Source organism: Gallinula chloropus, assembly GCF_964237585.1.
Source record: "Gallinula chloropus genome assembly, chromosome: 5".
In the NCBI taxonomy this organism is placed as follows: domain Eukaryota; kingdom Metazoa; phylum Chordata; class Aves; order Gruiformes; family Rallidae; genus Gallinula; species Gallinula chloropus.
In genome coordinates, this window is record NC_140090.1 from 18,356,410 (window position 1) to 18,370,772 (window position 14,363).

The 14,363-nt window shown below is 34.9% G+C and overlaps 1 protein-coding gene across 1 annotated transcript in view; it reads left to right on the plus strand.

Annotated features, from left to right (window-relative positions):
* PSMD14 (proteasome 26S subunit, non-ATPase 14) overlaps nt 1-14,363 on the plus strand; it is a 46,696-nt gene that overhangs the window by 22,530 nt on the left and 9,803 nt on the right. The window contains exons 6-7 of the mRNA XM_084265632.1: nt 1,020-1,090; nt 2,060-2,210. Coding sequence (XP_084121758.1) covers nt 1,020-1,090; nt 2,060-2,210 — 222 coding nt within the window. The remainder of the gene's footprint in view (nt 1-1,019; nt 1,091-2,059; nt 2,211-14,363) is intronic.

A 14,363-nucleotide genomic window follows, 5' to 3' on the forward strand; every position in this document is an offset into this window, starting at 1 on the left:
TTCTAATAAATATTTTTAGAAGCCTTTCCTGCTTTACTTCCTTCATGCAGCCTTAAGTTGTAACCTACTAGGTATAACTTGAACATGTCTAATGGATTTAAAGGTTTCAGTAAAAAAAATAGTTAAAACATTTTATTAATACTAATTTTATCAAAGGCTAGTACATAAGTGTGTATACCAATATATGGAGATATGTCTTTATGTATGTATAAATATACTGATATAGTGTCACTTAGATAAATTGATAACTTTAAGAACTCGTATACTATGAGCCAGGGGAAGTACTCAGAAACATTAAAGATTTGATTAGATCAAGTTCTTAATTGTGGTAGTGGTATAGATATACTTCAAATGTGCTCCCTTTGACAGATCTTAGAGTGATGTCTCTTAAATCATATTTTCTGTGTTACGAAAAAATTATGTATTTAAATTTTGAGTATGAATATTTATAGTACACAGATATTTTAAAGAGTTTATGAACCAATGAGTATAATTAGAATTTATTAAGCTTTTTTATGTAACTTGAATGAAATTTTGTTCTTGAAAGAAGCACGGATACCTTTGTAACTCAGAGCTGCACATCAATGAAATTTTCAAATTCTTTTGTCTGGAGTGTGTTCCATGTTTGTGCATAGCATAAGTAGAATCTGTAAAAAGCCAGTAGGTAGTATTTGTCTTTAATAAAACCCGTAGCACTGATCTTGTGAGAAACAACAGGCCATAGATTGCAGAACAGAAAGAGGAGGAAAGGATTAATTCCTTTCCCTATTTAATTGTGTTTACTTGTAGTAGTGATCACTTAATAGCAATCCAAAATCTTTTTCCAGAGTTTTTAAAATCACATTGAAAAACATTTATAAAAATTATATTTTACACTTAAGGTCATTCTATCAAATAGTTCTCAAGTAGTCGGGTTGCCCTTTTAAACATGCTTATAAATGCTTGTGGAAAGTAAGAAGTTTAAAGATAATATTGCTTTATGTGCAACTATTACAATTTTTGTCTGTCTTCTGCATCAGGGTGTCAGTGTGGAGGCAGTTGATCCTGTGTTTCAAGCAAAAATGTTGGATATGCTGAAACAGACAGGAAGGTAAGTCACCACCCTAAAGAGGGCTGACAGTAACAAGTACTCCCTGATTGTTGTTTAGAAGAAACAGCTATCTTTCTGCAAGACTAGTGATTATGCTATAAAAAATGGTATGTAATCTTATAATAATCATTAGCCTAGAAATCAGGTGAGTAGCATAACATGTAATTCAGTCCACCTCATGCATTTCAGTTGTCAGGAGATTGTCACTCACGTTAAACTTAAAGCTTTGATTATTGCCCAGGAAGATTAAATGCTCAATTTACTGTAGGCAGTCACCAGATAGTAGCTGCTTAAAAGCTTGATTTTTAAAATTTATTTTAATTAAGATAAAAAATTGTAGAGTTATAGCTTGCTTATGAGCAATTTTAATGAAAAGAAAGGGAAAATAATTTTTTAAAAGATCCTAGTATTTAAACAAAATTTTATTTCACTCCTACCTCTCAACAGTTGTCGTCTGCTTGCTCAAATTCTTTTACTGTGGGAAAAACTTCAAAATTAATGTTAGCAAAAGGCTCAGCAGCTGAACAGAACAGTGCAAATTGCTTTTTGACTGAGTTCCTAGTTCTACTGCTGGTTTAATTGATATTTAATCCTTTCCCACCGTTGGTTCCCGTTGTCCATGTCTGAAATGGACTTTCTGCCGTGAAAATTCAACCCTCGACGCCAAGGAGTTAAAGAGTAGATATTTACTCAAGTGCTGAAAGGGTAAAAACTGGTTCAGGGAAGGTGTGGTAACAGGGTGAAAGACTGAAAGCATGATCTACTCTGCTAATGCGCATCCCTTAATGATAGCCCTCTTTTGTCGCATTTATTCATGTCCATGTTTTCACCATACTATGGTGAGTCATTTAAATAATTCTAATGGTGTTTTTTTCACAGCTCATCCTAATTTATGCCCTGATACATTACTATTTCTTCTTGCGTTACATGTTTTTATTTGTAAGAATCTCAATGTCCTCTTTGTTTCAGACCTGAGATGGTAGTTGGTTGGTATCATAGTCACCCTGGCTTTGGCTGTTGGTTGTCTGGTGTAGATATCAATACTCAGCAGAGCTTTGAAGCCTTATCAGAACGAGCTGTTGCTGTGGTGGTGGATCCCATTCAGAGTGTAAAAGGAAAGGTATAGTAGGCTTGCCTTTTTTTTTTTTTGCCTTTTTTTTTTTTTAAGGTACCTTGGTAAGATTTACTAGAGAAGCACTGCAAACGTGCAAGTTCTTGATTTTTGGAGGCGTGTTCTGAGTTAAAAAAATCAAAACTTGAGAAATCTCACTGTAAATGAAAAGATAATTTTCAGTTTATTCTGCATCTTACATCAGTAGTCCTTAAACAGGCTGGAGTCTTTAATACTGTTAGTACACGTAACCAATCATAATCCTCCCTTAATATCTTGCTATTCAGGTGTCACTCAACATGTTTGCAACAAACAATCCAAGTGTACATTGTTTCAGATACATTTTAGTCACAAAATCTCAGATCAATTACTAACAGATTGAAAGAGGTTCAGCCCCTTAACGTGGGTACTAACTAAGAAGGCATTGATTTATAGGCGTTGCATATGATGGCTTTTGGTATCGTTTCTATTCCAAATGTTTTGGGCAATAAAACTTTACAGAAGACTTGGTATCAAGCATTTGAGTTTGAGAAGTGTGCAGATAAATGATTAAGGATGTTAAATGATTATGAAAAGAGATTAACTTGCAAAGCATATTGGGTTATAGTTGTCCTTTGTTGAAATCTCTTTTGTTCTTGTTTAGTTCTCTTTTTATTTCTTTCTAGCCCCATATGCCATTTTCCTATTTCCTGCCTCATGACAGCAGGGAGCAGCTCTATTATCACCTTCACAGAGCTGTCTGCAAATGTGAGAGGCAATTCGATTTTGCTCAACCACAGGGAGAGTGGATTAGAAAAACTACAGAACGCGCAGAAATTGGCTAGGTGGTTTACTGCTTTAAAATACTGCTGAGGTGTTTTGTTTGAGCATGCACTCCCATTGTATTGTAGAATAATTATTGAAATGCGTCATGGTATATAGGGATGATATTAATGTAAATTTATAAATATTTTAAAAGTAAGTGTTCATCTTCTGTAAAGCTGTAGTATCATATTTCCTGTGAGAAAGATCGTATTAAAGCTACCAAACAATTCCACTAAGGGATCCCTTTATTTCATAATAGAATATTATAAAGCTATAGCTGGTTTTTTTCATTTGGGTCTTTTTAATTCAGATTTTTGTAGCAAATTTGTTTATGTAACAGGCAATTGAAAAATTAATTGTTTCTGGTTATTTGGAAGCTATTAGACATCTGAATCAATTTTTCTGCCTTCTAAATTGCATAAAGAGAAGAAGAAAATCTAGATTTGGGGTGGGGGGGAAAGATGCAGTAGAATTTTTTAAATACTCCTGACACTTTTTCTTATTTTCCCACTCCTATAGAAATGTTGAAATAGAATTCTTTTATTTTGTCAAAATAAATTTTTCAACACTATGGAAGTGATTAATTTAGATCTCACTAGCTATTAAATCCATTAAGGAGAAGAGCCTCCCAGTAAGTCCCACTACTGTTACACCACACTTAATGACGAAGTGCCTCATTTTTATTTTTTTAATATATTTGCTTTCTTTTGTTGCGTGACACATGTCATCTTTGAGGGTCTTTGTTCTCTTCAAGAAAATAATCTTTGGCATATTTATTTTGAATGTTTGTAAGTTTTTGTTCATCTAAGCATTTCTGGAATTTTTGTCCATCTAAACATTTCTCAAGTACAGCTCTTGTGGCGTTGCTGCCAGTGCTTGAGATCACTGGAAGTTCTGTAATGTTTGTTGTTCGTGCATGTCTGGCTGCTACAGTCAGATTAAATTACATTCTCAGGTTTCATATTAAAAGGAAGTTTACATCTGTCATGTTTCTGGCAAGCTCATCCTTAAAAGCTTACAAACAGAAAGAATCCCCCAAATTATGAGTACCACGATTAATTAGTTTCTTAATGTGTTTCTCAGTGTTGGGAGTGAGATTGGGCTATGGAATGTGTATGATCATGGTTGGCAAGATGACTTACATTAAAATGTGCTCTGATTTTAGATCACCTGAGAGAAGATCAGATCTATTCGAGCTCAAGTGGGTTTCTTAGGTCAGGTTTAACTGCTTTGTTTACGTGGCTGCCTTAGTATCGTATCCAGTGCCTCTCTTTGTGTTGGACAACTCCAGCTAAGCCCATTTCAGGGCAGTATCTGATTTTTTTCTCAATGCCAGCCAAAGATCATCTGCTTGCAGAGATAATTTTAGTGGCATAGTAACCACTAGTGTTGGGCTTTTGCTCATGTATGTGTAGCTATGTGAGTCCAAGGTCCTTTTGCTAGTATAACAGTGGCAAAAAAAATAAAGTGATCATGTGGCATAGAAGCTTTTAATGTGGTATGTTTTGACAGAGATTAGATATATTTAAAAGAAAAGTCCAAAAAATAACACATTTGCTAATTTTGAAGCTGCCTCGAGGCAGGTCCATGCCCATATAAATTGGTATGGCTTATAGTCAGTGAAGCAGTCATGGCCGTGCTAGCAAAGAATAACCAGGGCAGAGGTTATTTTGATGTGTTGGGAAGTTGAAATGAATTCTGATGAGGAGACTCAAGTTCACCTTGACTAGCTAAAGCATTAAAAAGCAGTTTGCCCTATCACTGGTAGAAAGCGAAAACTTGTTAACTTCTTTGTTAGCTGTCCTTGTCTGGATACATGTGTTCCAAACACCTAGTAGGACAGGGCTGTATGGTTGTGACTTAAAGGTAAGATTGCATGTAGTTCTCATCAGTTTAAAAAAAAAGGGTTGGTTTATGTCTTCTTTTTAAAGCCAATGAGCAAAAGTAAAAAGTCATATAAAATGCTTATATAAAAATAAACCCCTGTGGATTAAATGCCAACTGCTTTAATGACCACTTTAGAGCTGGGATATTATTATATAAATATAGTAGGACACATGAAGGACAAGTAATTCTAAATACAGATCTTATTACTCTACATACATATTCTTGCACACACAGTATGCTTTTTCATGACTCTGTACCAGTGACTTTTAATTTTTTTTAGGCTAATAAAGTTCTAACTAGCTTTAAAATAAGCACACAACAGATCAGTGAATTTTAATGGGAGGTCAATGTTAGCAGAAGCCAGAGAGAAAAAGCTTTATGTGTTGGCATTTTAAAAACTGATTATTGTGAATGAAGTCAAAGTAACCACGCTGAAATGTGGCCAGTGAGGCAACCTGGCTAGCTGTTGCTTCATCTTATACACCTTTCTTTTACCCACTCCAGTCTTCCAGTCTTTGCAATGCAAGTTGTAATACAAATTTAGAATATTCCACAGAAGCAGTAATTTCATTAAAGATCTGGAATAAAGCTAAATATTGACATTTCATATTTATTTCCAACATACATTTTGAAATGTCTGTACAGAGAACTATATACCTTTGCCAAATGTTAAAAATAAAATTTTTTTGGACCTTATCTTAGCAGCTGTTCCTCACCTCTTAAGGAAAACATAACTACACTAAACCCACTGTAACACAGTATCTTTATCTGCACAAGCATTAACTTAGTGTGCTGTGCTCATATGTGTTAAATTAAGATAAAAGTGTTTTCCTTTTTGAACTATTTAAAACTTTAAGTCTTTATTATGAAAACATCACAATTTAAAATGGTTTGTTTTGCCAAGGCAGTTCATTGTTCTCCCTTGATTAATAATTGCTGGCAGAAGGAAAATATCCAGCAATTGTTGGAAGTCCATTTTGTACATGTGAGAAGTTGGTTGGTGCTTGTGGTGTTTAGTAGGTTATGTAGCAAAATCTCTTATTCATGCAGCAAAATTTCATGTCAGTTATACCATAATTTTTCCTATCAAGACACTGTCAGAAGTATTTGTAGGAAGATCTGTCGGTTTATGGCAAAAAACCTTTTTTAAAATTGTTTGCTGAGGAAAAGACTTATCTTTGTGATATTTTTTTACAAATTCTACTTTGCATGTTAATCACCTCCTGACAGATGAAAACAAATATGGTATACGTGTTATGCTTAAACCATAGCCTGCCACTTTCATTTAAGACCTTTTTGCTATGGTATTTTATCCTTAATTCACAGGGTACAAGGAGAAAAAAAAAGGTACACATTTGGGTAGCCAGGTAAATAAAAAAACATCCAGTTGTAAATGGTCTTAGGAGATCATCTAGTCCAACTCTGTGCAGAGCACAGTGTTTGATGTCTGAGGTCAGACCAGCGCTCTCAGGGTTTTGTCCACTTGAGCCTTGAGATGCAAGAGCCACGTGGGAATACCTGTTCAAATAATTTCTGATTCCAGCAGTTATTTTTTCCCTTGTGTACAGTCAGCAGCTCCCCATTTCAGTTTATTACTACTGACTCCAGCAACACACATCATTGAAGAACCTTGTTCTGAGGTCTGACTAACCTCTTCCAGAACTGGAAGGTTTGGTACTTCAAAGAGTAGCCAGAATGTGGCTAAAACCATTTTGTTCAAGAGGTCGCATTTCAGTAGAAGTCATAAATTGTGTTCTTGTGTTGAATTTCTGAGATCTTCAAAATTTTACTCTAAAAGGAGTAACAAATGTGATGAACTTCATAATTTTAAAGTGGGGGGGAGGGGGGGGAAAGCTCCTAGAAGTTCCAAAGAAGGACAGTTTTGCTGTAAGTTTTAAAACAAAATGTCCTAAAATACCTATTATCTGGAGAGAGAAAGATGTTGGTTTCATTTGAATGAAATGAAGAGCTGAGAAGAGAATGTAGTTGAGTTGCTGCTGGGGCTCTATAGGAAAGGTGTGCCCATCCAAAGCCAAGGTCATCTTGAGCAAGGTGAATATCTCAAAGTCCTTTTGAGTTGCTAACAAAGAAAAATAATATAAATAAATATTCAAATTTCTATTTAGGATTATAAAGCATTCTATGCCTGTTGTAAAAATGTGGTGGCTCAAATACTATACTTTGAAATTTTCTAGTATTTCAGCATGGTTTTAATTCTCATGCTAATGAGCTTTTGTCCATTTTGAAAAATGTAGGCACAGGGTAAAATTCCACCATGAAACCAATAAACCATATGGTTAAACAGAAATTATTTTTCATTTTCTGTATGACCTGTTCTGGTGACCTCTTCAATAAAACACTCTAACTCCTTTATTTTTTCTCCATTGGTACTTCTAAATCTAGGTGGCGACCTGTGTGTAATTAGTATGACCAATATGGGTTTGTTAATACCCAATTTCAGTTTTTACTGTTCAGTCATAGATGATTATTTTGCGGAGTCCTGACCATAAGAATAGTTTTGGTCTCTTCTGCTATGTTTGTCTTTTGATTTAGGTTTAATTTTCTATACGCTGCACTATCTCAGCTTGGTGACATATGTGGGGAAAGGCAGGCGAGCTCCTTTTCCGAGACAGGTTTCATGTTGCAGATCCTCCCAACTTACCAAGACAAGTACATATGTGAATGGGTTTGTAACTTGGTAATTACTAGATAGTCTAAAAGAGTGAAACCAAATGCAAGACAGAGATTTAACAATTACTCTTCTAAATGTTGGAATTACCATCTAGTCTCAGGAATTTTCTTCAGCTGCATTTAAGTTCTGCACTACTTCTGTGAAAGACTGCATGTGTTCAGTCTTTCACACTTTTATCAGAGTGCTGTTATTTTGCCTTTGAACCTTTTCCCTTGCTTGGTTGAATTAACCACAGGACTGGAGGAGATGGTGTTTGTTTTTTAAGAAGGCAGAAAAAAAAATCCTTAAAATGAGATGTGTGGGGTAGTGTAATGCTTGAAATTTTAAATGTAAAATAGCTCATTAAGAATTAAGTTTGTGAGAACTTTAGATAAATTGGAGCTACCTAACAATATTTTCTTTATGTAGCCAACTCCCCTCCACTTTTTGTGCATTTTTCTTAATAAGCTTTACCTTAATAAACCTTCCCTAGACACAAGTGAATTCAACAGTACAGCTTGTAGGTATTAAATAAAAACAATGAAGAAAACTAGTAAATTGACAACATTACCATTACTGCTTTGGAGGCATGTCTGTCTGTTGTGAAATATTACACAGATAATATTTTAAAAGAAAAAAAAATCTACTATTTTGTCAGAATCTTTTATACCAGAACAATTTTCATTGTTAGAACTGGACTTGCTGACGCTTTTCTGTTGTAAAGAGGAAAATTTGAAAACAGAGAAGATAACTTTACAGTGTGTAATTCTGATTGAGATTTCAGGGGTACATTTATGTACATTTGTACATCAGTACACATAGATACTCTTAACATACTGTGGTATTTCTTAAGCATGACTGAACAGAGCACTTGGTGTGGTAACCTGCACATTGGATGGAAACATCCTACTTTGATCTAGGCAGGAACTGAGTTTCAATAGGAGTCTGATTTGGAGAATGACTAGATAGATATGCTTGTGCTGGGTTCAATTACTGTTGATTCAATAAAGATTGATGCTCTTTTTCCTGAAGAATCGCATTTGTAAGAGATGAATTGCATCTGCACTGCAGTGTAGGCCTCTTGGTGTTTTCAGTTCAGAATGTGTTTTTCTGAACCTAGGCATAAACTACAAAGTATTGTACTGTTTTATCACTGTCAGTATACCACTGTTTTATTATGTCTTTGTTTGAGAATCAGCACTTTTTACATTAGTTGCACATATTCAGAATAAAATTTCATGTATTTTACTCCCTAATTTTTTAACATGATGCCAGTGCTGTTAAAATCAGTGCTGGTGTTTTATTTTGTGTTGTGCAACATCCTTCGGGCTTCCTCTGATGTAATTAAATGATACTTGTTTACCTGCTAAACCATTTACATGGGTTACTTCGGTTCATGCCCGCCCTTAAAACAAAAAAGTTCCAAGAAGACTTTTTGTTGAAAAGTATTAAATGTTTAATTTCCTTCTGCTGTGGTGAATGTAGAATAGTCCATTTATCTTCATTAAGGCATATAGCTTTAAAACTTGTGGCTTTGCTACTTGGGAGTTATGGATGCATGCCCTCACTTGTCAAGATAAATGTATTATACTGTAGTTCTCTCCCCTCCCAGTATGGATATTCAGGTTGTACTGTGGATTTGACCACAAGTAAGCAATTCTCTAAGGATACAGAAGGAAAATGCACATACTCCTAGGAATATATTTTCCAGAGTTAAAATTGACATTTTATAAATAATTTCCATGTTGCAAACTTCAAACTCACAATCACAGCAATTCAGTGATATGCATTTGGCATGAGTCAGTTTCAGTTCTTAGTGCTTTTCATTGGAAATGGCATAAAAAGTAAGATTTCTTTGAATTTTTTATGTTGTGGGCTTACAGGGGACAGAAGATGTTCTTCACTTGTGGTTGTCTAACAGTGCATGGCAGCATAAATAACGAAATGGTCATAAACCCGAGCTGCACTTCTCAGGTCACATGTTCCATTTCATTTTTAAAGAATCTAGAAACAAACTAAGCAGTTGATAACAGGTCAGTTGCAGGTGATAAAAGAGATTTTAGATGGGACATTACTTCTTTTTCCACACCTGGCATAACCATGTTATATCCTTCGCAGAGTTGTCTTTAAGCACTGGTATGTTTGTTCATAAACATATGGCATAAACAATATATCACTATTTGAATTCCAAGGACACAATACATTTTTAAAGATAGTCACCATATGTCGTAGGTTCTTCGCTGGAAAAAATATTGATGTTAGATTTTTTTTTAATTGAAACAAAAAAGGCTGACTTATTTATAACTGAAGTTTACCCTTAAATCGTAGTGTGTCTTGCAAAACAGGATTGTTTCTTTCAGTATTTTTTTTGTGGGCTTGATATTGGAGGAATTTAATAGAATCAAATGTGTAAAGTGAAATTCTCTTAATTTTTTTAATACCCCATGAAGCTACGAAGACTGTTTTAGAAAAAGTGGTAATATATATAAATGGCATTCACACTCTCAGAAGCTAAAATAAGTCTGGCTAGTAAGCATCCTAAATTTTAATCAAGCCATTATTTTTAATAACTATGTGCAGAATACAAAAGGCCATATTTTTATCTAGTTAGCAACTGAGGAGTCCAGTGATTGTCCTAGATTGTGAATAACTATGAATCATATTAATTATAGCTATCCTCAAATTTATTAAGTACACTGAAGAGAACTGTAAATTTTGTTTCTAAAAATACATTATGCGGGCTCAACTGTGTGTTGTTGACCCTGAGGAAATGCTTAAAAAATGCCCTATAGTTATTGTTTTTTCAGATTATTATGCTTTTAGAAGCTAAGACAGATGTACAAAAAGATGCAGTTTTTATTTTGTATTGGCAGCTTCCAAATATTTAGTATCTATTTCCAAGAGCTGCAATTAGTAAAGCATCCATGGTACTGAAATCCACACATCCCACAAGCTAATTATATTTGCAAGGTCAGATTGAATACATATTTTCAGAAAAATAAAGGGTTATATAAATGTGTCTTCTACTTGGCTGTTATATCACAGTTTGTTGATCTGGAGTATAATGTGTACAATTCACAAATTTGTCTGATAACAGAAAGTGGTGTGTGATTGTGTTTATTTTACTAACCAGTATATTCACAGCAATCACTTCCAAATATCTCTCCAGTAAAGATGTGTTAATTACAAAACAGACAAGGTCTTCTATTATATTAAAGCTACTAACAAGAAGACAGCAGGAATCACACATGTAAATAGCATCATCAACCCCTATTTTAGTCCTCTGTTTTGATCTGTGAGTTGCGCATAGACCAAAGGTGCTATTAAAGACTCAGTATATGAAATAGGCAGCATTATATGAACAAAATTTATTCAACAAGAAAACAGACCTTTAACATGAATTTAACAAGCCTGAGAAATTATAAACTCTCATATGCTGCAGATTCATGCAGTGATAATAAACAAAAAAGGAAAGTAAGAGGTTTCCTTAAGCTAGCCAAACTGCTAATGGTTTTGTTATAAGCTGTCTGCTGTTGAAATGACCTCTGAAAAGTCTGAAGACACTTGTACTAGGAAAAAATTAAATGGTCAGAGTGCTGAAAGAGTTGCACTATGGAAAGTGCATTAAAAAGAAAAAAAATCTACTTTCATATTTCTGGAAAATAACCCAATGGCATAGACTTTTCTTTAACTTTTTCTGTCTTTACAGAAAAGGAATTTATCATGAATCTTGAAAACTCTAGTTTTTATTAAAACTGTGTGTTGCATTAGGTGACTTACGTACAATGAAAGCTTAATATGTTGCATGAGAAATACAGACTTCTTCCAATAAATATCGAAGTAACTGAGTGGGTTTTTGTGCTGCTTTTAATTAATCCTTAGAGGTTCTTTGTTCAAAATACTGTGTCTAAAGTTTCCATCATACAATGCAGTGTGACCATGTTGCAGTCATCTGATTGCATCATGCTGTACTTCAAAATACACAAACGTAGAGAGGAGACTTCAGCTTGTACACACCTCCAAGTGCTCACCGGGGCTTTTATCTTGAATCTTACTGTGGCATAATTAACACCTACTTCGCCCATTGCTCATTAGTACACTGGACATTAATGAGTCTATTTATTTTGTTATAATCCTCTAAAGGAGGTACTGGTTTGTGCTCACTGTGAAAAAAGAGATTGCCTTTCATAGAAATGGATATGTAGGGTTTATTGTTGTATTTATGTTTTTTATTGCGTATTAGGTCTAAATTTAGACTCCAGGTTGTTGAGCATGTTAGTTTCTTTAAGATGGTTGCTATAGTGATAGCAGCAAATTCCTTTAATCTTAGTGTAGTTAAAGTATTTAGTTACCATTGGTCGTCACAGTGCAACTGAGACGAGAAATACCGTTCACACACACATACTTTTTGTACCCCTCTCAGATTGTAGAAATTGCAGTTTTATCCCTTTTAAAGCTTAATATTTCTGATTTGTGATTTTAATATTTCAGCCCACATTCTGTTAGATTGATATTTGGATTTGGTCTACTTAGGAAATACTTGCGTTTCATTCCTTCAGGAGGACAGATAGAACAGGCAGCCCTTTCCCACACAGGTGATACCTGAAACATAACGGAAATTACTTCTGGTGAGAACTAAGATGCTAGAGTATCGTTCACCATCACAAAGAAATATTTTAGCAGCTAGTTCTCTTATTTTAATGTGAAATTTATCCAAACATAACTTTGAGAACACAGACTGAAATATTGAATTTATTATCAAAACCAAGTTTTAACTTTTTTTTTTTGTAGGGTGGGGTGGGGGGCAGTTGGTTCTTTTTATTTTACATTACTCAAGTCCCAAAACAAATTTGTGCTGGATGATGCCGTTTGTTCTTGGTTAAGCTTAACACTGTCTAGTGAAGTTCTCTGTTAAATTCAGCTCTAAAAGCATGGCCATCAGTAAGTTACGAAGTGGCTTCTTATGATTATAGTGAACTGCCAAGTTCATGTTTCGTGCTCCTCAGGGTAAATTTTTACTTGCTTGGGTTTTCTTCCTGTTATTTAGCTAGTCTCTGGAGAACCTGTGGTGTGGATTTTTTTTTTTTTTTTTTTTGCTTTGCTTCACTTTTTAATTTATACTGCCTGTTTGTTATGGACAGGCATTTCCAGGTGTTCAGAAATTAGAGCATCTGGTTAAAATGGAACACTGAGATATATAAAAGAAGCTTGTCGCAAGTGTTTTGAGAGAGAAAAATCTGATACAGATAAAAAATATAACTATGCTACCAGAAAGGATGTATAGATATGTAGAAACTGTTTCAGATCTTTTTGAGAATTAAGGGGTTTTTTACATATAATTACTTTCTGTAGCATTGCTATCATATGGCATGCTTCTGCTACATATGAAATCTGAATTGTGGTTTGGTTTTATGATTGCTCAGAAAAAAAACCTGTCACTGTTAACTCATTTTAATTGGGTCACAACCTAACTTCTTTAATAAAGAACATTTTTTGGGGGGTACATTTTCTGCATGCAATGTTAAGACGTAACATATGCAGGTGGATCTGACCTGTCAGCTGAGAGTCCAGGCAGTAGCCCTTAGTGGCACTGAGTCACTCAACACCACTGCAGTAGCTGGTCTCAAAAGTACACACAACAGGTGATTAAGTTTTTTTGGTTTTTTTCAGATTACACTTTGGTATTGTTTTTCTGTGAATACTTGCCCATTATTTTATTTCCACTTGAAAGACTTCAATATTTATATTGTACTTCTAATACATTGCAAATGTATCTATTTACTAATATTTGCATAAAATGCTAGAACATGGTTGGAGTCTTGATGCTACTTCCTCTGCAGACTCTCAGTGACAGTTTGATTTCATGTTTGTTCAGTGTAAAAGGCTTGGTTCAGATCTAATTCCTTGGAATCTCAAACCAGATGTATAAATATATCTGTTGTCTAGGCCACAGTATGGATAGGAAGAGAATAAAAAATATGGTAGAAAAGCTGTTAAAAGGAGATTTGAACTATTTAGTGTAACGATCTAGTATCACTCTTCAAGCATATGCAGCCGTGATGCCTGCAGGGTGTGCCTGGTGCTAGTTCTGTGGCTGTACAGCCTGTACGTGCACTGGTCCAGGTAAAAGACTGGGGCCTAAACAAGGACCCTTTGCAGTTACGCATCGGTGATGGGGAATGCCCAGCAAGAGTGGGTTTGGTGTATTGCTCGTATGTTCACAGTTCTGATTTGCCTCACATAGGTGTGTTGGGTGGGGTGTGGGGTTTATTGCATGGGGCCATGAACTCCTATTTCCAAAGATTTTCATAGATGAATTCAGGACAGAATAAAAATCAGTGATGGTTTTACTTTATTTGCCATGAAATAGCACTGAATCCTACCTACCGTGTACCTTTAAATCATGAATGACCTTGGTTTTCTTCTACTCTATTTTGTACTCCTGAGCATGACACTGACAAGGACTTTTTAATCCATCAGACAGTTTATAGACCCTTTCGTAGTCACAAGAAGCAAAAAGCATCTGACTAGAAGGGAATACATGGGGCAAGTTCCTTGCTGGCTATAATTTTGTTGTCATTTCAAGTATTGTGGTAGTATAATTGATGTGACAGGACTGGGCTTTAGACTTGGTCCCTTAGCTTGTGCTCACTTTCAGTTTTAGTCTCTCTCTGTCACTCATTTTGATTGGATGAGATTTAGGTGACAAACATATGCATACCTTTGAAGCTTAGAGTACGCGTACATAAAAATTCAATGTTATATGATGATATCATGTATATAAAACTTACAGCTCCATG